A 27,649-nucleotide genomic window follows, 5' to 3' on the forward strand; every position below is an offset into this window, starting at 1 on the left:
TCAAATAGAGCTCTAATTTCAAATAAAGTAGTTTTCAGACTTAACTGCTGTCTTGCAGATAGAAGTGGGATGTCTGTGACAGCTGTACTACAACGTGCCTCTTGCTGTATACAGTAGCTCTGCCATAAGGGATCATAGATGGTTTGTGGTGGTGGGAAGCCCCTGCTCCTAGGGCCTGCAGTTACTGTACTTGCAGAATTCCACCTTAAAAGCAATTGGACGTGCCTGTAACTCAGAGAAGTTTTGCTAAGCAATGACACATTGCACTTGGATCTGGAAACATAACATCTGGAAGCCAAATGTTAGAGGCAATATAAAAGAGCCAGCCCAACACACCAGTGGGGCATTTCTAAGCCAGAAACATCCTCAGGATGGACCTCGTCCTTCTCTGGGTGTTCCTGCCTCTGGTGACAGTGGCATGGGGCCAGTATGGTGACTACTACTACGGCCCCTATAACTATGGAGATAACGATGAATGGGTCAATGTGTACCGGCAGGGTTTCAACTTCCAGTGCCCGCACGGGCAAGTGATCGTGGCCGTCAGGAGTGTCTTCAGCAAGAAGGAAGGCTCCGACAGACTGTGGAACTACGCCTGCATGCCGGCAGCCCAGAGCCTCGGTGAGCCGACAGAGTGCTGGTGGGAAGAGATCAACAGGGCGGGCACCGAATGGTAGGACACCCCGAACCGTCCTGGCAGGGCGCAGCCCTCATACCCCCTCTGGAAGGCGGGTGCTCGTACCGCAGCCGTAGCGATGGCAATGAGCAGTAACTGCCTGAGACCCCTTAATCGCGATGCATGCGTGAGGGCAGTCAGCAGCATCCCCTCTGCCTCCTCTGTAGCGCTTCCTTGCTGGAGGGCCTCAGTGCACTGTGCTGTTCGGTCACTTGCAGCCTCAGCTGCAAGGGGGTTGGTCTCGCAAATGTCGCTTTGCAGGTGAGGAAAATGAGGCACAAACCTTCAGAGAGTACAGGACAGAGCTGCTTCTGAAAGGCCACACGCTGAATTGGTGACTAAATTGGGGAACAAACTGTCTAGCTCATGACACCGACCTCCTGTTCTTATCACTAGAAAAAAAAAATCTCTGTATTGCGCTGGCTTCTCTCTTTGTGTTTTCATTGCTAAGCTTTTTGGCTTAGGCCCAGCCAAAGGCTGTTTTCTAGTCATGCTGGTATTCCAGGAACCAAAAATCTGCACTAACGAGTGATGATGGTGGCATATATATCACTGATAATCACAGCGTATATATCCATGATAATGATAGCAGAAGGTCATGTTAAATCCTTCGTACAGCCACTTTGGGTACACTAAGCATTACATTTTCTGTTATGCTTACAGGCAAAAGTGATCGTATTTTGTGGCCACAATAATTTTTGGAAATATGTATGGCAAATCATGTTTAGGCAGTATATACCCAATATTTAATTTTCTACTGATTTCTTCATGAAACGTGAAATATTTTCAGACAACTCTGAATATGAAATGTTCTTTGGACAAAATGAAATGAATACAAGAATATTTTCAAATATTTTAAATGGTTCTGCTCCATAAATTGCAATGTGACTTTTGCAAATTTTACATCATATGGGAACAGGTTAACAATGAAACATTAAGCTTTTGCTTTTTAAATGATTCAAAGTTTTGCCCTGAATTATTCATAGTATTTCATTTACCATGGGATACATTCCTATGGCTGATGCAATTCCTAAGGAAAGAAAGACTGACCCCATACTTCACTTTTCAGAACTGAAAAGAAAGGGAGAGGGCTGCAAAACAGACAGAAAGAAGACATTGTGATAATACTGGGTGACTTCATTTTTCATACATTGGTGCAATTTCTACTTGCTGCATAGTAATTTTGAATTAGACCTTTCTGTTGTTCAAAATAAAATGGTTATTCTCTTTCCAAAAATCCCTGACAGCAACTGCTCAAGTTTACTTCTTACAAACAGGGTAGTGTACAATCTATACAGAACGTTTTCTTCTGCTAGCTGAACCATGAGGCTGTATTCATCATCACACTCCGTGTGCTTATTATGACTACATCCACAGCATACCATCTGAATCTTATTTTCTCCATCTCTTAAAAAACTCTTTTCATTTTGTCCTCTTTTTTAGCTTACATGTTTCCTATTGCCATTCAACCAACCCTATCTTTCTTCCAAACATGTTTCTTGTCCAACCCCTCTTTAATGTTTTTAACTATAACTCTCCCTCCCAGCTCTTGGAGTTATTCTAGTTATTTCTTCCCTAGCTGACCTTTCCAGTCTAACATCCTTACATCTATTTGTCTACTCTGCATAGATCTCTTTCTTTCTTCTACCTATTTTAGAGGTGGAGTATGGGGGGGTGTCAAAGGCACCAAAGTGATTTGGGAACACACATCTCTTTGCAAAGGTGAACCTGTGCTCCTAATTCCTTAGGCTATTGCTGTACATCTTAGCTGTGCCTGGTCACATTCTGCAGTTTTCTATACAACAGGGCTGGGCTGGTTGCATTTATAGTGCTTCATGGAGGATGGTTTGCAGCATGCCAGCACAGCCCTCACTGTGCCCAAATGCTGCTGCCCAAGAACCCAGTGGGCTCATCCCAGGCTGGAGTCAGCATTAGCCAGCAAAACAAAACAAAACAAAACAAAACAAAACAAACAAACAAAAAAAAAACACACAGAATGGGGTGTCCGAGACCACACCCAAAACTCACATTTTTGTGACAGCACAGATGTAATTTGTGGGGCCTTTGATAATCCCACACCTACTCTCTTGGCAGTCTTCACATTGCTTCTCATAGCTGCCTCTTTTTGCTGCCTTCCATACTCATTTCAGTGCTATTTGGAGCCACCCCAAGCTCTAAAAAGATTCACTCAGTAATCAATTTGGATTACAAATATGAGTCATAACCTGTATCAATTCCTGTTTGGCCACCTCTGTTTCTGCACTGATTTCCTCAATAACAAATGTGTTTGTGAGCAATGTATCATCCTCACATCAGCTGACACAGCACTCTGCTGGGCTACCTAGTCCACTTCCCATGCTGGGAGGATGAACTGTAATATTTCTTCTTCAGCTGCAGTCACAGGGCATTTTGTCTCACCTTGCACATCACAGCCAGGGATACTCAATGTCTTGTTTCACAATAACCACAAAATTGCCTCATTTTTCGCATAATTTAACTACGTGTCCTCTGCTGTAATTGAGGCTTTTTATTCCCTGCCCTACCTTCATGGAGTAACGAGAACGAGCACACTGCAATCTTTGCAAAATCTCTTAGGAGGTAGCATCTATGCCTCACCTTCACCCATGCTTTTGCTTTCAGACTGAACACATCTCTGTTCTTCTAGTTTTCCTCTCCAAGTTTTAGGTTTCCAACATACAGCTCTCCTTTGAATTCCCTCCAGTTCTCAGCCATCTCCCAGAAACACCAGAAACGTGTTTCTGGCAGAAACCAAAAAAGACCTCTGACAAATGATGTTTGTGGCATTTCACAAATCACCAATTCTGACTGCTGTGCAGCTGCACAACAGAGCCAAATCCAAGCGAGGTTTCTTTAGAAAAGACAACAAAGCAAGAAAAGCTTTAGAAAGAGGAACTGCAAGGAATACAAAGCCATTAGCATTATAGGGAAAAATGGTAGAATATAGGGGGCATAGGGCTGGGAGAGCTGGAGGTATTGGAGGGCAGGAGGGGATCACTGGCAGAGCTGTTGTAGGTAAGTTTGCTTCCTACACTAACACTAGGCATTATATGGACTTTTAGGATTAAACCTGTAAGACTTTGCATCTTACAGATATGAAAAAAAAAAAAAAAGGATTCAGCAAAAAGAGGGCAATGACACAAATCCACATTAGGCATCAACAAATCATCTATGTGCATTTGCGCTTCTGAAGAAAGCATGTTCCTCTGTGTTTTGCTGAACCTCTGTTCTTTTGTGTTTTGCTGAGAAACCTCTGAACGTGTTAGAAGACTTGCAAGGAAAATTTTGGAAAAAGATTTGATTAGATGACTAATTTCTTCTCAGCCTTCCCCGCTCCATAAATCCGTGAATATGTTTAAAGTGAAGTATACTTATAAAGGCTTTGCTAAATCTGTCCCAACAACTTACTCCTGGCCCTACTGTCTCTGCAGAGGCTATATGCTAAGCCAGATGCTAACAACACTGGGAGCAGAACCTGTTCCTCAATAATTTGGAAATACTCATGTCTGGATTAGGGAAGTCCTCAGGACACCCCCTCATCCTACAGAGTCCTTGGCCTTATAGTTATTTATTTACTGTGACATCTCAAGGATTTGTGCCTTTTCAGACAGAATAAAGCATATGTTTTTAGCTTGATTTGTCCTGGAGGAAGTTTGACCTTGGGTATTTCACCACCTAAGAAAATGTAAGATCTAAGGTCTAAGCTGGCGAGACTACTTCAGTGCTTCCCTGGATACTACAAAGCTGTCTCCACAGACCAGTCTTTGAACAAGGTACTTAAGAAAAACATTTTTAATGGCCTAAAAGTGATTGCATCAAAGGGCAGGGATGAAACAAGCAAATAAACTAAATAAACTAAAGCATGTAAGTGAAAGGCAACTTTTCCTTCCAGGAGAAAATGTTTGTTTTACACCACATATGAGATGGAACTGTGCCATATCCCCAATATACTCCCGGTTATCCATACAGCACAAAGTAGAAACGTTTCTAGCAAAATGCTATTTCATGCATGTTTATTGGCTCTTTTCTTTGTTTAGGCTTCTGAGAAAGCCTTTGGATGGGATTTGGAAAAAACGGATATTTAGATTCTCCCACCCCATTCCCATTCTTGCTTTTTCCCTTCTCTTTATGGGCACAAAGACACATGCAGATCCTTTAAGCAGGCATGCAGCCCTATTTCCCACAAACTGGGTGCAAGGACAGACCGTGAGCAAAGGAAGGAAGTGTCTGTAATAGCCTCCTGTTCAGACGCTGGCAGCTCACCCCAGTACATCTGTGAGGAACTGTTTTTGTTCTCCATCTCTGACCAATCCCAAGACTCAAATTTGAGGCTGTATTACCCAAGCCTGATAATCAAGCTGCCTTTTAAAATATTCCCATTTGTGCTGTCTACACAAACAAGTTAATTTCTCCACAATCCTAGGTTTATGTTAAAGGGATAGCGCTCCAGGCTTTTAGCACAGCTGCAGTGAGCTGAGCCCAGTGGGAGCACTTGCAGAGGAGGGGGGTCTTTCTGTGGGTAGGGAGGCATCGCCAACGCCTGGCAGAAAGAAATCAAGAGAGGGATTATGACCTTGCCTTCCCTTTGCGCAGTGAGGAGAAAGGACAGTCAGCACTTACCCCTGCGTGATTATCTGGCTCTTGTGAGGGAAATAAAAACCTAGCAGACGTTCATAGAGAAGTAGCCTTTGGCATGTGGAAGTGGATGACAACACGCCTCCCCTCCCCACAACAGATAGTGAAGACTCCTCGTAGAAGTGGCTGCTGGAGACTGGCACGGCCTAATCAAACACGCAGAAGCAGTTCCCATCGTCTGACTGCGAGTGCTCCAAGTGCCCTGAGCCTACCCTCAGCCACTTCTCTCTCCTCACTCATCTGTAACAACAGATGGATCATCGAATTAGCTTTCATCATGCGACTAACCAAATTACACAGAGGGAGGACAGGCCACAAAAAAAAAACAGGACTACGGGACAGCGCCCCCAAAAAAAATGTACCAAAAGTTTTGGATACTGAAAGAAAGAGATTTTGGTGAAACAACACTACAGGAAAACAGCATAACTAACATCTCATTATCAAATGCCTCCCACACTCTGGCCACGGTCCTACCAGCTGCATGAGGTTAGGCCACCTCTCTCCACGCGCTCCGGGCAGGACTGCAGATGGAAGCACGCAGCTTTATTTCTGCTGGGTCAGTCTGTCGTGTCTGACATCTCGCCATAGTACATGGAGCCGTTCTGCTCTGACAGGCTCCAGAGAGGCAGCTTTAAAGTAATTAATGATACATATTTTACAGAAGCCATCTGCTCTGGAGCAAAAAAATAAAGTGGGATTTTTGGAGGTACGCAGAACGACACTCTCAGGTAACCCTGTTGTAAGGAACAAACTGCCCTTAATGCGCCATGACCACATGCCTACTGTGTGTCAGGCTGCATGTTTCCAGAGAGCTTTAGGGAGTGCTACCTCACCAGCATGGCAGGGGCTCAATACGGGCTCTAGAAGTATCCTTTACTGCAGCTCGACAGATCTGTTTTTCTTCGGGTCATCATCCTCAGGATACGCATGCTACGCAGGCTAATTTCTAACATATCTGAGGGACGGAGGGCCTCAGGGATGGGTTTACAACACAGCTTTAGATGGGACACAGCACTCTGGGGCACTGTCTAGCAAAGAACAAAAATAGGACACAGGCATAAGGATGAAGTATCCCCACAAATGGTGCTTTTGTTCAAAGCAAGAATACTACTGCAAGCAGTATTTGTCTTCATTTTGGCAGGCAACTGTTGAGTCAAGGAGCTATACGCTTGGTTTCTGAGACTGTATCAACATTTGCAAATACTGTGGGATGATTTAAGTGGTTCTGTAGGGTGAAACAGTTTGTGCACAGCACCCAAAATCCACACACACATTTTGAGTGGGTTTGCTTCAGACCACTTCTTGTCTGGTCCTATGGCTAAATGTGAATCGGAGAACAAGGAAAGCTTTTGAATAAATTTTCCAGTTAAGTGGAAATTCAATGGAATCGAATTCAATTTACATGCTCTAACATTTTGTAATGGGAACCAAAGAGCAGAAAGCAAGGATGACCAGGAGACTTACTTCAGAAACGCAGTCTTGACCTGAGCTAACTGGTAATGGAGATACACTCTTTGATTGCTTGCCTTGGCTGAACTACACAACACTAATTACTAACCTGGTCAGAAGAAGATTCAGCAAAGAAGTAGCTTTTTGTAGCAGTTGCAGCAGGCAGTGGGAAGTCTCAGCTGCCATACCCTACCTGTTGCTACACAGAACTCCTCCCAGCATGAGGCTCCCAACTTACTCTCCACAGAACACAGCTGATACCTCCAGCAGATGTAAACGAGGGAAGGGCAGGGCAACTTCCCATCCAGCAGCACCTGACCCTCACCGCCACCCATCTGCCCACTCCTCCACCTACCAGCCAGCTCACCTCCTCTTCTCCCAGTACCAGCTCCGAAAGCCAATTCTTCGTGCAACGCGATTTGAGCCAACAAGAAAAACAAAACAACCCATCCGTTGCCAAATTTAATCCCACGCACTTCCAGCTGGTTTCTCACGCTCTTCTGCATTCACCTTCTAAAAGGTATCTTAGCAGTGTCAGGACTTCAAGAATGAAGAGAGCCCAGCAACATTATTTCTGAATTATCTCTATAACAAAAAGTGCTACAGAGTGGGTCTGGTGAAAAAGGACATTTTTTAATTTGGCCATAAATCAAAGGGCTTGAATCACTGGTTTTTATTCACCCTACGTGTTTGCAGGATTTACTGTGACAGGAATAGTGAATTTAACACAGAAGGAAGAAATCATCACAAATTAAGTCTTGTTTTCAGATCAGCGCATACAGCATCTGACTAAAAAGGTGTGTGGGGAGGGGGTTGTTTGTTTCCTTTGAAGACTTATTTTCTGATTGTAGTGAAGAGGCCAACTGGGAGAAGAAAAATAGGAGAAAAGATTTTACACGAACTCACAAATAAGCATTCCAACTTCTGAGAGCATTTCTTCATTTCCAGAGGAATATTAGGATTTGACTTGAAAATTACAAAGACTGGAAGAAAAATAATCTTGTATTATCTCAAGGCTAAAGAAAAGTACTTCAATTTCACCATTATCTTTCTCTCACTGAACCCAATATTGAGCTTGAAAAATGGACTGCAGTACTTTATGAACATGAGACAGAATTAGAGAGGGAGAAATGAACATGAGCTTAAAAGATAATTTCACATTTTCCTTTGAATGTTTTAAAAATAAAATAGCAATGCAATTACAAGGCATGATTTATTTCCACTTATACTCTGCATCTAAGAAACTAATTTTTAAGGAGACTCCAAATACATGTGTATGTATACATATATATTTTAAACACTCTTTTAATGATAACATAGACCAGTGATCAAAAATAATCAAATATTCCTGAAGTCTGGTGTTCAAATATCTACATATGTAAGCATGGGAGTGTTGCATTAGCCACATTTTTTTTCAAACCCCAACAGAGAGAAGGGTCCACCTGTGACAACTCTCTGAAAATGAATCTTTCTGTCAATATTTGAGTGCATTAGTAGAAGTGTTAAGAAAATAAAAACAGTTGTAGGGAAAGGAGAGCAGGGCTTTCCAGACTGAATGTAATCAAGTGGGGAGAGAAAAGGGGAAGGAAGAACCTCTCACAAAGACAAACATGGGTAGGAATATCGAGTGCTGATCAACTGAAATGGAAAATTGCATGGCAAAGCCAAGCCTCTGAGAGGAAATGCAGAAGAAATGAGGGAACAAAATAGTCACAGCATTGCACCTAGGCACAAGAGCTAAAAAATCTCCCAGGGCATAAGGGAGCAGAGGAAATGCCTGCAACTGGAAGAGGGGGAGGAAGAAGAAAATGAGGAGACACAAGTTTGGTTCTACTTTACACCGATTAATGCAGGAAAGCGCTCATTTTGCAACAGGTACATTCATTCCCAATATTTCTGTGCATCAACCTTCCTTCCATCAGGGTAACACCAATCATCTGAAACTATCCAACATGTTTACACAGAGTCTTAGCCATATGTTCCCATGGCCCATGTGCCAAAAAACAGAGCAACTTCCTATCAAAGTCCTGCTGAAATCCTCTGAGTGTGAGCCAAACTGCCTTACTTGGTGCGATACCATAGCAACTCTGAGTCCCCATCACTGCTTAATTCTGGAGGTCCTTGAAGGAGTCTGACAAAGCACAGCACATATGAGTGACCCCAGTAATGTGGGAGATCCGGGGATACAAACAAATGTAAATAATCTTGTCTGAACAACACAACGCCATGGAAAAGACATACAGAAGAGACCTCTGGCTCAAAGGTGGAAGCTGAAAGTCAGGCAGAGGAATTCATCTATGTGCTGGTCAAAACTGATCACTTTTTCAGTTTTTGCATTCAAGCCTTTGAATGCAAAAAATTCAAGCCTCATACTTTGCAAGCACTAACACCTGTATGCACAAGTGAATGACTTTCAAAACACCAGAGTGTTAGATGATGTATGTCTCTTTCTGGAAAGGCTCATGAATCAGAATCACAGAATGGCTGAGGCTGGAAGGGACCTCCAGAGATCACCTAGTCCAAGTGGGTTTTGAACATCTCCACAACCTTGGAGACTCCACAGCCTCCCTGGGCAGCCCATTCCAGTGCTCTGTCACCCACTTCTTTACAAGAAGTTCTTCTTCATCTAGTGACGAAAGCTCCCGTGGTTCATTACCCTTCACCCATTACCCCATGTCCTTTCACTGCACACCACTAAGAAGAGTTTGGCCCTATCTACTTTACATTGTCCCCTCAGGTATTTTTAGAGGTTGATAAGATCCCCTCTCAATCTCCTCTTCTCTAGGCTAAACAGGCCCAGCTCGCTTAGTCTTTTCTCATAGGACAAAAAAAAATGAAAATAAACTGAGGTTACTGACTGAAACTATGATTATTATTTTTTATTTTTATTTTTTTTGTATTTCTTAATCGTAAACTTACCTCTTGGATATATCAATGTATTTGACTTTAAGATATCACAAAGAAAGCTTGCTACAGGTGGCTACACTTTTCCTTGATAAAGGGTGAAAGAAAATGGAAGAAACTGAATTCCTGTAATTCTCCCCAACGGGGAAACAATGAGGCTAGGATGGTGCTTGAGAGAATGAGTGCTCATCATTTGAGTTAATGAGCTGTCTGTTTTCTTTTTCTCCTTGTCTGTACTCTCAAAGAAGTGAGCTCTTCAAACTCTGATTATTGCTTCAATTACTTTGGGTATCAGTGTCCAGATTCTTGTAGGGGGAGCAGAAAGAGAGGATTGTATTTGCATGCTTGGAGACCATACATATTCTCCTTGAAGGCACTGTCTTACCCATATGACAGAATTCCTGAGTACACAGAAAGCATGAAGAAACAGATTTTTCACAAAATTTATGTTAGTCTTATAATTTTCTAAGACCCGGGTCTCAATTTTCCTGATATGATTGTTATCAAATCATCATTTCATCACAAGCCTATAATGTTTTGCAGTAGCTGCCTTCTCCTTGAAAAAAAATATTTGAGAAAGAAATAAAATGAAAGGAAGTGATAAACTTCTCATATAAAGGAGTTTCTAAGCTATCTTTTTTGTAGAGAAGCAGTCAAAAAAATTACTCCAGTGAACTCCAAATGCTCAAACTCCAACGTAAAGGTATTAATGGACTACTTTGAAGTCAGTCTCATGATTTGTAAACAATTGAGAATGGCAACACCACAACAATTTTCTTGTTTCACTGACATATTGGAATGTTTAAATACTTAAAAACAGTAAAAACTGTTTTAAGTGCAATGTAAACACAAAGACATTATTTGTCAATTACTGCTGCTTTCTTATATAAACTGGTAACTAAATATACAGCACATTCAGCCAATGCTTCACAATACAAAGCAAGATCCCTAGCTTCTGCCCTGAATAAAAAATGCTGTTTTCAGAAGTGCTTGAAACTAGTACGGAATCTAAGACAACGTCTTCTTTACATGTTCTCTTCTTTCACTTCTCTTTTAGGTACCAGACCTGCTCAAACAATGGGCTGGTGGCTGGTTTCCAGAGTCAGTATTTTCCATCTGTGCTTGACCGTGAATGGCAATTTTACTGCTGCCGCTACAGCCGGCGATGCCCATATTCGTGCTGGTAAGTTCAGGCTGAAACCAAACCTATTAGTCTCTTTTCCCCAGCAGTTCCTTTAAGTGTCTTTAGCCCCTTGTCCCATTAACACAATTGTTTAAGAAAAAGTTAACTGTGTTTTATGGGACTAAATAAGTTATTTCCAATCTGACCATAGGCTTCTTGAGGCTCCATGACTTAAGGGAAGAGAATGAGAGCCTTGAACAATACAACACATTAGCTAGTCCTAAATGAACAAATCTGGGTATCAACAACAGCCTATCTATGCTGGAAACTATGACAGGAATTCCCAAAATGAAATTACATTTCAAACATAGCTCCTATTACCTGATCCAACACATTTACAGGAGCATAAGCATCTCTGTGCTACGCTATTCTACCAAGATGACTTACAATACTGAACTTCCTTCCAGGTACCTCAGAAAAAAAAAAAAAAATCATCCTCTGTCTGACAATCTGGGATTTTTGTATTTTTAGTACATAAATATTGCTCCTCCTCTCATGGCTGTTCAAAGCCCAAAGTCAAAATGAGCTCCTGATCATAGCTGAAACCTAACAAAAAGGTGGCCTCACTTCAACGCAGTATCACGACTGGTGCTGGCAACCTCACAGAGGCTACAGAAAAAATGAGCTACACATCCTGAGCTTCCCTGTGGTCCCGGGTGTGGTTCCTCTAAACTGAGATGGAAGCACAGAAGCAGACTGTGTAGGGAAAGATCATATTGCTCCTGTCCAGTCTGTGTAACAGAACTCCTGACGTTAGGCTCCAGGGCTATTAATCTAGCTATTCTCACTAATACAAAGAATAACCCCTGAACTTAAAAATAAATAGTAAATAAATAAGAATAATTAGAAAAAAGGGGGAGAAATCTGTGTTTGAATCTTTGCTTCCAGAACCCAACTTTGAAGTCAACTTCCCATCGAGATGCATACAAACTGTTTACATGCCCCCTGGTCTTTCTTTGTCCGGCTGGCTACTGGCCAAACACAACAGCGCTGCCTTGCTTTGCAGACTTCAGTCTCTTTGCAGCAAGGAGGAAAATAGATATGTTTTATTTATTTATTTGTTATTATTTTTAAGGATTTTAAATGGCAGGAACTCTATAAAAGCCTTTGAACATTTTCTTGCCCCCTCTCCAGCCTACCTTGTCTATGGATGCTTTCTACCTCAGGGTTTATTTACACACCTACCCAGGCTCTTCCCTCTGAGGAAAACTAAAACTAGCTTTTAAGCATTTCTTCCAAACTCTCTTACTCCTCTAATGCTGCCTGTATTTCCAGTGAAAGAGCATAAATCCTCTTTGACTTCTTTTATTGTTGTTGACAGTTCTGCTTCCCTCAGATGTTGTCTTGACAACTTGGAACAGCTTTGTCTCTGCCTTGCATATTGGCATTCAGAGCAGTGCAAAGCCCAAATGTAAATGTTTGGGGTTACTGATGTCTGGGATGCGTTTCCATCCCAGCTGCACGCAGACTCCTATGCTGCCCTTCTGTTCAAAACAGTGACAAGACTCCATGTCTCATGCTTGGAAAAGAATGCCTTATGCAGTTCAACAGCTAGTGTCTTCCCATGCAGATGAAGGCAGGTGAAGTGTTTCTGCCCCTAAGCATGGTTTAAGTCCCATATGCTCACATCCTTCTGGGCGTGGAGAACTGGTCCCTACAGTACAAAACCTCTGGAAAGATCTTCACCTGGCTTGCAAAAAGCTTCTGGCATGTAGTATGTGATCATGGGTACATTTAGCAACCATTTGGCACTGGGTTTTACCAGCCTCAGTCCCTCCATCTGGAGCTCCGTTTGTTCTCTTCAAGCTATTGGTCGTTCAAGACCTGTGTGAAAAAAGCCCTGAGCAGCCTGGTCTGACCTTGTGGCTGACCCTGCTTTGGGCAGGGTGCTGTACCAGAGATTTCCTGAGGTCTCCTTCAGCCAGAGTTATCCTGTGATCCCAAACAGAAGGAAGAGTGGGCTGGCAGCTAAACTCTCATGCAGCTAAACTCTCCCTCTTCTCCAAAACAGTGGTCTCTTGCTCATAGTCTGCTGGGAACAGCTTCTTTTCTCTTTTATTCCCTCTACTCCATCCAGACAGTGTCTGGGGGAGTGCTAGTTTTTATGCTAGAATATGAACAACATGAACCACAATGTGGTAGCATGAAAACCCATGCCCTGGAACCACTTCTAGTACTACAGATATGTCTAGTCTGAACTGATAAACTTCAGTATACAGCAACGAGACTCCCCATTCATTAAACCCAGAGGCTCTTACTCAAAACTCCACTTCCAATGGCATTTTAAAGACATCGTCAAAAAGCCTCGCTCATACATCACACTTCTGGTCTGTATCATGCACTCAGTTTAAGACGCATTTGCCACTGAGACTGTGTTCTCCAAACAGTCTGACAAACATTTCCAGGCTACCATGGGTAATATCTCAAAATGTATACACATATAAAACACAATAAAAACGTGTGTGTATAGTATATTATTACATTTTCTACCCAAACCTATAATGATATTTATTCTGTTCCAGAAACTAGTTGTCAACAAACTGTCTGCGGAGAAATGGCTATTAACCTGCTGCTGACTCATATTTCTTGGTTGAAGCAGCTTAATCTCATGCAAAGGCATCTATCAGTATACAGCTATGTGGGAAAATAACACCAGGAAAATATGTGATGACTGTGGTGCCTCATGAGTTGTGTGTAAGGCACAGGAAAATCCACATATTGGATTAAAAGACAATCCACATTGCAGAATTCCTTCAGAGCCTTGAATTTTAACTTGCAATGAATCTCTCATTATGAAACCAGCTATAGACAGAAAGGCATATGTGAGGAAAACTGAAAATACCGAGGGCCTTGCTTTAAATTGATTCTCACCTTGGGTATTTGATCCCTTCTTCTTCCAGTTGTCTCCTTACATGTCTCTCTGGCAAATATATATAAACAACAAGACAGGTGATCTTTATGTATGGTTTCTCTTGGCTCTTCTTCTTCACGAATATATTTGCCTTAAATGAGCTTTTCTTCCCTACACTGAAAAAGACAGTTTTTCCCCCATGAATACGAGCCACACAAATGTTTTGTTAGAATTTGACCCAGTTTCTACAGCCAGAACCTTCTTCTCTGTTGTTTGAGTCCTGCTGACATTTATTGGAATACTAATTTATGACACCATCATGCAGACTGAAATCCACACTTAAACACTTTGCTTAATTTAAACACACCATTAAAGCCAAACACATGCTTAAGGACTTTGCTTGGTAGCATCTATACTCTTACTCTGAGGTCCCAGCACTTTTGTTTCACAGTTTATCTTCTCACCATTAATTCCCAGTTTACCTGCACAGTAAGCCCATACTGCAAATAAATACACTAATCTCTTTCAGTCTCATAGTTTTGCATTTGCTATTTTATTTTTTTACAAGTACTTTGTTTCCTTCATTATCATGCCAAGCCTTGTCATGGATTCTGCACATTTTTACCATTCTGAAAATAATTAACATTCCCCACAGGAGGCAGAAAAGCTCCAATTATTTCACCTGGCTGGGGAATGCTACCACAGTAAAATAAACTGTATGCTTATTCAAACCATAAAGGAAACAAATCCACTGCAGATGCAGAGACGGCATTATTAAATGGTCCCATTAGACCTCCGATTTTTCTCTTTGCCAGGAAATTGAAAGCTCGACTCCATACTCTCAAAAGCAAACACATGTCACAGAGCAGCCCCAAGCCTGCACAGACTGTTTACTTCTGTTTCCCCTCTCCAAACAACCATCAGTCCATGTGCCAGAAGGTCTGTCTGGAGCTGTGGCTGCTCTCTGTCACAGTGACATTGTCCAGGCAAACAATTACTTTTTCCAAGAGCTGTGGGGATTAAAGAACTTACTTGTTTTCTTGACTCAACCTGCCTCCAAAGCCATATTGAAACTGATGAGATCCTAAGCAGGCTTCTCAGAGATTACCAACAGCAGAGAGACAAAACCAGGAGGTGAGGTCAGAATAGATGTGGAGGAAAAATAAACTTCTGGAGAACTCAGTTCCCCTCTGCTCCTTTTTTACTGATTGTATAGTTACCGCAGTAAAACCTTGCAGTCCAATCCCCAGGACTACCTTCCAGGAACACCTTAGGAGAAGCACATTATCTAGGGCAGCTCCAGGACATCTCTCCTACCCTGGCAGGCCAACAACCTGGGATCTATACTGGACTCATTGGCAGGAATTTCTGTAGTCAGTTTACTAAGACCTTCTTTGGCTTTTCAGGACAGCATGCTTTTTAAAAGGGAATGCCTGCTGTCTTCCAGCTGGAGGATGAATTGAAATTGATTAAAGAGGCACATGATTCCCATTTTCATTGAATGCAGCATGCAGGCTCCCAGTTCTTGAAACAAAATTCTTTGAGGAAATCCATATTCTTGAAGCACTTATAAAATAGCATCTGAGAGAGTAAGGCCATTCGTAGGACACTCCTTGTCCTCAAAGGTCAGGAAGTTAACGTTAAAGCTTGTATTTCCCTCCTGAAATGAAACAGCTCCTTCTTTTGGCTGTGGCTTTGTTGGAGGAAGAGTTCGGCAAGGAGGAGGAGAATGAAGGTCAGAGACCAGCCATCCGTCTTGCTAGTTGCACAAGAAGAGAAAAGGGTAACACACTCCAAAACAACACACTTACTAGCAGGGAATAAATCTATTGAACAGTTGGAGCAGGAAACCATGAGCTCTGCCACCGGCTGTCTTTGATATTTCAAAAGACTCATTTCTTTTGTCTGCCTCCCATCTGAAGGCGAGGTATACCACAATTGCCATTTACTTCAGTAAGGGGTAATAAGGCCTCGGTGTGACCAGATCTTCTTATCAGTGAAAAATAGATTCATGATACCTACCTTTGAAGTCGATCATTAAAAGGATCGCTGTAGATTAGTACAAAGCATTCTTCTCGGTGCTAAATGAATAACCCTGTGTTTTCTATTAATCCCTAACGTAGTCATTCTTCTCCATGGAAAATAAACAACATTACTACTTTCAGACTACAATAATAACAACAGTAATCCTGTTACAGATCATGACTTTTTCATTCCCGTTCCTGCCCTGAGCAAGATTTATAGGATTATTGTAAAGTATATCAGAAAAACGTGGGAATGGGTGGGGGTTGGAAACCAGTCAGAAGAGATGCCATCCCACACCAACTCTACACCAGCTAAATACCCTGTTACGGAAAATACCTTTTCTGCCAGGTTTTCCTGCTTTTCCTCATACACGTTGAACCACTCACATTCTTTCTCACAGGCTTTTCTTCCCCAGCCTTTAATGTAGAATTTCCTGCTTTTTGTTCTCAGCAACGCCCCTACTGCTCCAAGCGTCTTGTGTTCAAACATCATACAATTCATACTAACCTGAAATAGATTAGCAAAGCAGGAGCAAAATTCCTTTGTCTTCTGTACTAATTCTTGCAAATGGATGATACGGACTGAAAAGAGAGTCACTTGCTAAAAGTCTCACATTATTATTTCCTCCCCTACAATTCCTTCCTCGAACTTAACATCTTTGTGCATACGTGGTTTTAGGAAACAATTTCACTGAATTCAGCTTGCAAGCTTCTGACTGATCCTCTTGTTCCTCAGGGTTTGTTTGACATCAAACTACTCAGTGCCTAGATGCCAAGATCAATACAACGCAGCTCTTCTCACTGCTGCTCTGCAAGCCTCTACTCTAGTGTTTTCCTTCGTGTACCCTCTTGGGCACCGAAACCACCACCCTGGAGGCCTTAGGTCACTCCAAATGGCAGTAGCAGCTTTGTCTCAGCACCCAGCAGTTCCCAGGTTTCTCCATGCTCCCCTAATCCCTTTTTTTTTTGACTAAGAGGTCAATGCCAGAAGTGCATCCATGCATGTTGCTGTGGGTCTTCACAAATGAGCCTTGTCCTTGTTCTTCCAAACTCCTTTGGGTAGGCAAAGCCTCACCAACGGGCAAAAGGTGTCTCGTACTTGTTCCATGAGTCTTCTTGGGTATAAACCACACATTGTCACATGTGGCTCACAAATATTACCAGGTCTGTAAAGAAATTATCTGTCTGTATGACCCTGGTAGGTAGTTAAAGATGATATGGAGAATCACATCACTGAGTAAAACACAGTATTTTTAGTCAAAAGACTGATAATAAAGTTACACGCTGAGCTACAACAAATGCTGAGGGAAGCACTGTCCTGTGCTGGGCAGACTATGAGAAGACCTTCAATGCTGAGTTAAATGACCATTCTCCCTTCTGTGACAAGAAAACCAAGTACTGAATATCCCTATGCTCTAAACTCTACAGTGTGATCTCTCCGGGAGATACGTTTTGTGAGACTTATCCCCAGGTTTCCCAAAAACAGGGATAACAGAGAAGGGCTGGCTAACACCGCAGAGCCCTGCTCTGCAGATAACGAATTGCATTTCCTTCCAAAGGATACCGCTCTATCCAGATGACCTTGAGATGCACGGGCTTAAGGGAACGGTTCCATAAATGAGTGCAGCAAACATCAAAGCGAACAGAAGTAGACAGACAGACCACACGGACCCAAGTGAACTTGAACACTGCTTTCAGAGCACTATTTATAATTTTTCTCTCCAGAACGAATGGAGTAAATAGGCGTCTGTCCATACAACAAGAAAACCTTCAGAGCAGATCACGACCCTGTTTGTTTTTGTTTTTCTTTTTTTTTTTTCGTAATTGTATATGCTTGCTTTTTGAACATATCTTAGCAGAGTTGCCATGAGAGATAGAAAAGCAATGTGGAGATGTTAGTTGAGAGGGAGGGGGAAATGATAGCAGGCAGAAAGAAAAGAGTGGGAAGCTAAACGAAGGCTCTCCCTATTGCATCCCTTCACTTCAGAATAACACCGCCTGCTTCTGCAAAAGGTCTGCAGGACCCTTCACAGTAATTCATGAGCTTTACTTCAAAATTCATCAGATTTACTCTTCAAGCAAAAGGCTCATGAAACAAGTTCAGAGAACTGACTCTCAGTTATTCATTTCTGCCTCTGAGTAGGGCTGAAAGCAGCTTTTTAACCTTGTGTTTTGCAGAGTCTGGCCTGCCCAGAACATAGTGCTGGTCAAGATTACAGAACATTTTCCTCGCTGAATGCCAAACAGATGTTATGAAACACATTTGGTGGAACATATATAAACACACGTCTTAGTGTCTTCTCAAAATAATAGCACAAACAAAGCCCCAAAACCTGGAGCCGATGGGGGAAAGTGAAATGAAATCCTGATCCGTATCTGGTCCTTATGTCACGTTTTAAAAACCTACTGCGACCCAGGAATCTTCAAGGAGGGACTATCAGATGCTCAGGCTACATATTAAAATTATATAAGGGGAATCTCTAGAATAGGGAAGCAGCCACGCTATTAAACTCTTACTCTTCAAAGCAGGGTGTCCACATCCTGCCTGTTGGGAATGGTACCACACGTGCTAACTCCCAAACTGCATCTCTGAGTTTTCTGCAGAGGCTGTGCCAGTTGGGCTGGGCCTAAAGTGTCCCAGGGTTGTGGTTTCACCCAGCAGACAGCGAAACACCACACAGCCGTTCTCTCGCTCCCTGCCCCCTCCCAGTGGGATGGGGGAGAAAACTGAAAAGTGCAATAACTCATGGTCTGAGATAAAGATGGATTTATGAGAAAGAACAAAAAAAAGAAAGAAAATTATTTAAAAATAAAAAATAAAAATAAAATAGCAGCCACAAAAAGAATAAACAAAACAAGTGGCGCACAGTGCCATTGCTCACCACCAGCCAACAGATGTCCAGCTGGTCCCTGAGCAATGGCAGCCCCCAGCCAATTCCCTCAGTTTCACTGTTCAGCCCAATTTCACGAGGAATGGGACATCCCTTTGGTCAGTTCGGGTCAGCTGTCCTGGTTCTGTCCCCTCCCAGCTTTTCGTGCACTCCCAGCCTCCTCGCGGGCAGGGTGTGAGGAGCTGGAAAGGCCTTGGCTTAGTGTAAGCACTGCTCTGCGACAACTAAAACATCAGCGTGTTATCAGCATTACTCTCATCCCAAATCCAAAACACAGCATCATACCAGCTGCTAGGGAGAAAATCAACTCTATCCCAGCCGAAACCAGGACGCCTAGGGTTTGTTCCTACAGTTTGCAAGCCTAAGCAATCAAATTATGGTACTCAGAAACAATCTCCAGCGTTGTTTAATTTACTAGCACAGACATAGCCCCATTTTCTCAGGTTCTCTGGCTAGGGATCCAGAAACACTCTCAAGTTTCCAAATTCAGATCGTTGGCTTCACTCATGCATGCAAAGAAATCCTCCTCAAGGCACTGAATTCCACTGAAATTAACTGGGTAAAACACAGAATGGGTAACAAAGGTCAGGCTTTGTGAAGTATATATACCCTAGCTCCCATCTGAGCTCTAGACATGGAGTGCAGAGTCCCCAGAGCAGCTCTTTGCTAACTGGGGGGCTTTCAGCAAGTTGGCTATACGGAGGGACCAGCTTATCCTCAGGTTAAGGTCCTTTTATGGGATCATAAAGGCATATTAGATATCCAAGTCACAGGCTGCCTAGGTTAAAAAGTAAATAAATAAAATAAAGTATTCAAACCTGTACTGTAAACTGTCTGACACTGACAAATATATATTTGAGAACACAAGAGGTGATGTCCTGAAAGCAAAAATGATACCATCAGCCTTCAATTGAAATAGTGCCTAAATTAGGTTTGCCACGGCTTGACAGAAACACATTAAGGTGACAGTCTTTAGTCTAGGAAAAATTACCAGCTAAATGGTGAGAAGCCATGAGAAACAGTTTTGTAATATTTGTAATTATTCTTTCTGGGGGTTTGACCCAGTTCCCTTAAAATCCACACTGGTCTGGTTTCAGACTTTCATGGGAGCTGAATACTGCAGCTTCGATTTTTCCACTTGCAGAGCCTACTGATGACTCTACCTACTCATCCATCCTCAAAACTGCTGGCATATGCAGGTTCTTCCATTTCTCCTAGTCCGCAGCAGTTGCCTGCATGACCTGTGAAATATTGCTGCTCATTTCTTATCAACAACACAGCGCTGTGAGGGCTCAGCAAATCCCCCAGCCCCTGGCCAGAGCCCTGACAAGGAACACTGTGACCAGCCCTGATCTTTGGCTTCCCAAACACACTTGGGCATGGGTGTTCTTGTACCATGGCTCATAAGTTGGTTGATGAGTGTCATGGCCAAAGGGCAGGAGGCAGGAGAACGAGAGATGTTCAAAGAAGTTAACTGTTGAGACTTGGGGATCTTGTAAAGCCATGCCTGAGTTTCAGGTTTCGTCCCATTTTTCATTTGGTAAGGAATAATGACTGGTTTGGAATGAGGTTCTGCGTGATGATTTTCTTTTACTTTGAAAAGCTGAAAATGACCCAGAATTTAGTCAGATCTGCTTTGCAAAGATTTAAACAGCATAAGAAAGGGGTAAACAAAGTGATCAAAAATACATTTAAAATATACAGACAGCGGTGGCAATTTCAGAGGATTTTTCTGTTATAGCAAGTACATCTAGGGCAAAGCAGTCTAATATATAATCCAGTGTGCCTCAGGTTTCAGGTAAACTTTCAGTTTCTGAGTATTCCAACAGTGAGTGGTTGGGCCACAAATACCACTAAAGCACCTAATTTTACAAACTTAAAACCATCCCAATAATTATATTCCAAGCGAGTAAAATATTTAAGCATATCCTCAAATCCCACTGATTTAACACTCTGTGAACACACGAGTGTTTGGCTGGGATGTGCTAGGCCCACCTTCATGTATCATTCAAGTACTGCTGCTGGGCTGAATGAAGTCAGAAACCTGGGTGCCAGGATTTCTGTCCAGGCATTTTAGCCCTTTTAGTCTGCACAGAAGTTCAGCCAAGCATTTCAACAGGGACAGCGTTTTCCTTGCAGGGGACCCGATTCTTCCTGTGCTCTCCTGGAGCGAAGCTGATTCAACTCCACTAGCAACTCCCACATCAAATGGTGTAATGCAGGGAAAGACTGAGCGCCAGGTCCCCATTCCCGACCTCTAACATAATGTTGACATCAAGTACTGGTCAAGGTCCCAGCCCCTCCCTGCATCTGTTCATTAATCTGTGAAATGTCCTTAAAACCAAGTGCAGAATTATTTTGTATTTCCCAGGGAAGCGGCAACCATAGTTTGTTTAATAAGTGCAGAAGCACTTTGAGCTTCTTAGATAAAATCCACTGAACAAATATTGTCCAGACCAATATTTTTACATCACAAGCTAGGCAGAAAGTGGAAAGAACAAAGAGGAACGGATTAATTGCTACATTCATTTAATATAATTCATAAATGGATAAATGCTTGTAGTTATTTGACTTGGCAACATTTACAGCACTTTATAGCAGTGAACCAAACAGACTGAAACAAGGCCCAAGCAAGTCCCTGCAATAAAGATGTAAGGAGACAAGCTTTAAATTCTTGTTCAGGCTGCTTTTATCCTACAGCTGCAGATGTATATGCATGCAATATTCCAACCTGCTCTGAACAATTCTAAACTTACCGAAATTTATTTGAATAGCTACATTAATTAATAACGTAGAAGAGAAATGCAGCCTTAGAGGTAAAATCTCATCTTATGGTGCAATAAAGAAACATGAACTTACAAAGAAACAGGAAAATAACCTGATCAGCATCTAATTTACTGGACTTTTAGGTAAGATGGTACATTATTTTATCTTCTTTTTCCTTCATCTAAAGGTTAACAACAGAACACCCAGGGCACTACGGAGAAGATATGGACATGATGATGTATACTTACGACTACTACATCCGCGGGGCAACAACAACTTTCTCTGCTGTGGACAGGTTTGCTTTTCATTTATTTTACTAGAAATTAAGAGAGAGAGAGATCTTCCTTTCCTATTGCCCCCAAACAGTACACAGTGCTGCATCATTTGTAGCACTACTCAGTGTTGGGCTTGCACTTCTGAGGACCAAAGTTCACAGTGCATGTGGTGAATTGTCCAGGGCTGCGTATCAGGACACTCCGGGGCCCCCAATGAAAGACAGACATGCTCCTGTTGGAGCAGGGCCAGAGGAGGGCCAAGAAGATGATCAGAGAGCTGGAGCACCTCTCCAGTGAAGACAGGCTGAGGTAGTTCAGCCTGGAGAAGAGAAGGCTCTGGGGAAACCTTAGAGCGGCCTTCCAGTGCCTAGAGGGGGCCTACAGAAAAGCTGTGGAGGGACTCTTTTGTCAGGGAGTGTAGCGATGAGACAATGGGCAATGGTTTTAAACTAAAATAGAAGAGTTTTAGATTAAACATTAGGAAGAAATTCTTTCCTATGAGGGCAGTGAGGCCCTGGCACAGGCTGCCCAGAGCAGCTGTGGATGCCCCATCCCTGGAGGTGTTCAGGGCCAGGCTGGATGGGGCTTTGGGCAGCCTGGGCTGGTGGGAGGTGTCCCTGCCCATGGCAGGGGGTGGGACTGGGTGGGCTTTGAGGTCCCTTCCAACCCAAACCCATCTGTGATTCTGTGATTCTACAAAAAGGGGACTTTAATGCAGAAGGGGATCATCTGCCTTGTCCATTTGAGTAGAGAAATATATAGTAACAATAGGCTTGGCTAAATCTGAGCTCTGTAAAGTGGAACATCTTCAGGATTGTTTCTCACCTTTGTCTAGCTAGGGCATCTTTTATCTATGCTGGTAAAAATTCATCCTGGAACAACCTATCCTTTAAGGGGATGAGGGACTCATTTTGGCCTAACTTTCTCTGAAGTGAAATGAGGAGTTTGCCAGTATGCAAAGAGAAGACCACAAGACATAAAATGCAATCTGAATGCTGCAACCTGCCTGATCCATTGCAACACAATTCTAACCGATATGAGCCCACATCAGGAACTACTGTCAATGGGAAGTGCATGGATCCCTTTCCAGAAAATGAATTCATTGAATTTGAAATGAATTTCAAATGAATTTTTCTTGATTGGTCCTGGTCATTACTTGTAATTGTTCTTCTTGAGTGAGGCTCGTGATGCTGCAGTCATGCAAATGGATATGTAATCACCCTGCTCAGTTAAAAAGACGCCTTTCCTCCTCCCTACTATGCACATAAAGTGTTAAAATTTAGAACAAATATAAACTCAGCAGTGCTGTCTGCATGGAACCGTAGAGACCCTAATAGAAAAGGTTTAAGGAGAGTGTGAGCAGCCACTGAAACCTGACAGTGGAAGAGAGGTTTTTCATCTTGAGCTGACCTCTAATTCATCAACTCTGTGAGCTACTTCTTTGCTGACGTTTTTTATCAGACACCTCAGTCCAGTAGTATATTAAAGCATTTGTTACCCAACACAGCACAGACAACAAGGCAAGGTGCACCGCACTGGCCTACCACTGCCAAATCTGGCTAAAGGAGAAGGGGAGAGAAAGGAGAGAGAAATGGGAGTTCAAATACACAGACATTTCAAGCTGTCTCTAATAACACCCAAAAGAGACGAGATGCTTTTGTCTCTGGGATGCTTTCAGCTCGCTGGAGTTCACTAGGGATCCCCTGAGCACAAAGATGTCCTAAAATAAGACCTTTCCAGAACTGATAGCACACTGTCAAGTTGCTGCAGATTCATAACCATAATTTTCTGGCCTATTCATTAGCCTATTTATTAGAAGGTTGGAGCTGTGTCTGCAATTTATTCCTACAAGTGGAAGAGTAACTTTCATAGTTAACATGAAAGTATCCTTTTAGACAGTTAGATAAGTAAATTTTAGGACTGCAAGGAACACCCCTATTCTGTTTGTTTGTTTGTTCGTTTGTTGTTTTGTTTTTTTCCTTCTCTCCCTTAAATATTCCCCAATGCTATTCTAAATCCTGGTTCCCCATGGCCCCTGCAGAGAGCTGGAGAGATAATACAGGCAGTGCACTCCCCTCTAGCTGGATTCCAGCCATCATCGGATGTGGACCAGGGTAATGTCAGGAGTCACAATGACATATCTGGAAAACAGAGCAGCTGAGGTAACCGATGCCTCTGAGCAGATTTCTGCCTGTGAGTGCTGAAGCTTACCACAGCCTCCTGTGAGGGCCAGCAGCATCACGGGGATGTCAGGAGGTTGTGGTCCCACAGTACCTGAAAAAGGGAAAAACCACCACCACCTCTGTCCTACCACTGCTGTGATGGCAGAGACAAACCTGCAATAGGAGTGGGTGAAAACTACAAAGAACACATTTTGCAGAGGCGATCTAGGAAGTTTTTCTGAGCTGATGAATTTTCTGGCCTCCAGCTCCCAGAATGCCTGAAACCAACTTGTTCTGGTTAGCACATGAAGTGAAAAACTGTCTTGCTATAGCAGTTTGCAATTCAGATTCACGCAGCAGCTCTCTCAAATGACTCTCACAGAAGCAGGCAATGTTTGTCATCCTAAACAGTGGTTTTTTTTTTGCAGCTGGCTGAGGCAGAATAGGAGCAAAAGAAGCGACTCCCAGACCCAGCCTGTCGGGATGACACACACATGCAGCTTGTCTGTGCAAACACACTGTAGATTTTGAGACTGCTTTTCATCTTCAAGCATGTAAAACTTGTGTTCAGGCTATTTAACTCATGACAGGCAATGTTCTCAAGCTAACAAGAGGCACAAAAAAGCCTTTGAAGATATTTTGGTTTAAGCTTTCCTAATCACTTCAAACAGTTCGTTATTTTTAGACTTTTTTTTTTCTAAGAAAAATGACTATACCTCTGCTTTTGAAAGCTAAAAGTCTCTCTAACAATACTTGCTAGTTTAGCAGACCATAATTTTGACCCATAAAATCCTGTTAATCCATGAAATACCTTTTTTTTTTTGTCTCTTTGAGTATCTCAGTGACCAAAGGAACAGTATTTTTGAAAAGTATACACACAGTCCAAATGAGGACTTCCTAAAATAATTCTAAAAATTCCTAAAAATTATTTTTGAATTTCATTAAAAACGTTAATGAAAAGGTAACAGTTTTATGAAGAAATTACAGTAAAAAGCTATCTAGGAAAGGTCTGAAGAAATAAAAATATAAACCACTATATAATTAAGCACAGACTTACTGACAAGTATGAGACAGATCCTATTACAATTGAGATTCAGCATTAACCAGTGAATTAGTGTAATAAGTTTTCAATTAAAGAACTTCAGCAAAGGAAAGCTGAAACAAGAGGCTTTATGCATACACAGAGCTTAATAGTCAAATTAACCTTCCTGCAGGACACAGTCACCCAGGCAATGCAGCCACGGAGGAGCAGCCATTAGTAAGATGTGGCCTCATGCCTCAGCACATCCCTTGGAGCTGGCCACCAGAAAACCAGGACCATGCAGGGTCTTGTAAGGAAAGCTGCTGCTGAGCCCCTGTTCAATGGCAGCACTGCCCATCCCATGTCTCAGGTTGAGGAGACCACTATCAGCAGAATCCAACCACTCAGAAGCATTTGGGAGCACTACCCATTGCCAGTTCAAACGACTGCTGCCATCTTCAAGGACTGCACTTTAGATCAAAACTCCTCAGCCTGTAGCAAACAGCCTAAGCGGAACATTTTCACTGTGTATGCTCCGCAGCAGGACAGCATTTGATCCTCTGAACTCATGCCATTTTGTCAAGGGAAATGTAGTGCACAATAAGCTAAGGTGGAAATTTGCAGCTTGTTAGCTATTGAACGCTAAATCACTGGCTTCCACTGTTGAATCCTGCTGCTCCAGCCATGCTTCCTACAAACAACTGCTAATACGTGTTGTATCACTCTCCTGAGAAGAGTACAGACATCCAATTACCCACAGACCAGGAAGAGCATGAACTCTCCCTATACCTATAAATATTTTTTTTGCCTCACACGTGACTTGTGGAGATAAAGGATGAGAAGCGAATTTAATTTCTCTCAATATTGATTCCTTCATATCTTTCATAAAGGTTACTAACTAGCAGACCTATCAACAGGAAAAAAAGTGAATTTTGCTATGTGGATAACTTGTCTCTTAGAAATGGCTTGAAACGCACCCACATATTTTACTTCATACATATTTTGGAATATTGTATCATACAACAGTAACTGCAGACAGAACCATCCTTTTCCTCTTGACCACTGATTTGATGTCTATTTAGGATTGATCAACATCAATAGTCATTGTCTTCTGAAGGATGTTCCGAGACCTGCTTATTCAGATTGCTGATTTTCTTATCCTGTAGGGGAGTGGGAAGGAATTGTAACTACCAGGCATATTTCATCTCCTTCCATCCCACAAAAACATGAGGCACTCAGAGAAAAGTTGGCTAATGCCAGACAGATGTTTTTGTTGCCACAGTACCCTGTGTAAGATTTTCCTACTTGTACAGTCTTACCCACTGCAGTTGCCCTCTCCATCTCACTAACACCTTTCTCTTGTTTCTCTTCCCGTGCAGGGATCGTCAGTGGAAGTTCATTGTCTGCAGGATGACAGAGTATGACTGCCCATTCCAAAATGTTTAAAAAGATTGAGAATACCCGAATTGGAAAGCTTGGGAATGGACAAGGTGTGATGAGGGTCAGTGATTATATGGGTGAAGGGCAATTAGACTCACAAAAAACGTACCAAGACTCATCAGCTGTCTGCTGAAGATACAATTCTTCCCTCTGGAGCTATTAAATAAATTGCCAGCCCACATGCTTGCAACAGCAGTTTTGCAGGATTCCTTTGAGCTGCACTGGCAGTTGTATCCCCCAAGTAAAATTGCTTAGGACACACACTTGTTAATGATACAAACGTCTATGACATATGCACAATTACCATATTTTTTTCTTTTCTACATATATATATATATAGCCATTCTGAACACATACAACTTTCACATAGCAACTTTATATAAATTGCTTCCCGGCACAGGCACTCCAAATGAGGTGGAAACACACTATAAGCTTTCCAGCACGCAGTAGTCTTTCCTGTCTTCTACTTCCAACTTGGAACCAGCCCAGCGATGTCCACCAGCTTCTCAGTGTTTAGCTAGGAGTGTGCTGGAAACAGGACCGGTAGGTCTCTGGCATGCTGCATTTGGGGTTACCTGTTAAAGCTCTCAGCAGAACTCTGTTGCTGCAGCTGTCTGCGTACTCAGGGGAATTCCAGCTATTTGCAATACTGGAAGATGTCTGTACCTGATTAAAATGAGAGCAGAAGACCCACCAGTAAAAACAGAAGCCTAACACAGTTTTACTGAGAGTCTCTTTTACATTGCCCTAAAAGTTTTCAGTGACATGGCTAGCTGGGAGCTCTACTCTGGGCAAACCCAGGAGCAGCTCAGGCCACTCTCCCTCTCAGTACATAGACATCCTGCACTTGTCAGGAGTCTGCTTTTCATGTGGACTGGGTTTCCACTGTGGGTGCCAACACAGCACCCATCTGCCCTTGGTAATATATTCTTGGCTTGGAACAGACAAATGAAGTTAATGGCTTAGATGATCTCAGTTCCTCCAACTTGTGCATCTCATTCCCTGTAAATGGGGTGACCCCGTTTTCAGAAGACTGCACAGCACCTGAGCAGCTGTAATCCAACAAGAAAGAGTGTTCATCTCCTCCAGGAAGATCTGAGGTGGGATTTTTGCTCTTGAACAAACCAGAATTTAGAGCTCTTTTTCTTGGTTCATGAGGTCAATGACAAACTTAGCAGTGGCTTCAGTGGTGCTGGCTCAAGGGCCAGCTACCAACTTAAGACCAAGCTTCACAGGAAAGAGTGTTGTCAGACAGTCAGTTTTCAGGCTCCAAGCATTTTTAACATATTTACTAGCATACCCTCAAGTGTGAGCATTAAGACTACACTTGCCCAATAAATGAATAATAGGTTTGGCA

At 42.5% G+C, this 27,649-nt stretch overlaps 1 protein-coding gene across 1 annotated transcript; it reads left to right on the forward strand.

Annotated features, from left to right (window-relative positions):
- Positions 1 to 371: 371 nt before the first annotated feature.
- DPT (dermatopontin) lies at positions 372 to 27,649 on the forward strand. The gene is made up of 4 exons (XM_032184268.1): positions 372 to 670; positions 10,737 to 10,862; positions 21,582 to 21,689; positions 26,232 to 27,649. Exons 1-4 carry the CDS (start codon positions 372 to 374, stop codon positions 26,296 to 26,298), a joined length of 600 nt encoding a protein of 199 aa, XP_032040159.1. The 3' UTR covers positions 26,299 to 27,649.

The sequence above is a fragment of the Aythya fuligula genome, chromosome 1 (assembly GCF_009819795.1).
Source record: "Aythya fuligula isolate bAytFul2 chromosome 1, bAytFul2.pri, whole genome shotgun sequence".
Lineage (NCBI taxonomy): Eukaryota > Metazoa > Chordata > Aves > Anseriformes > Anatidae > Aythya > Aythya fuligula.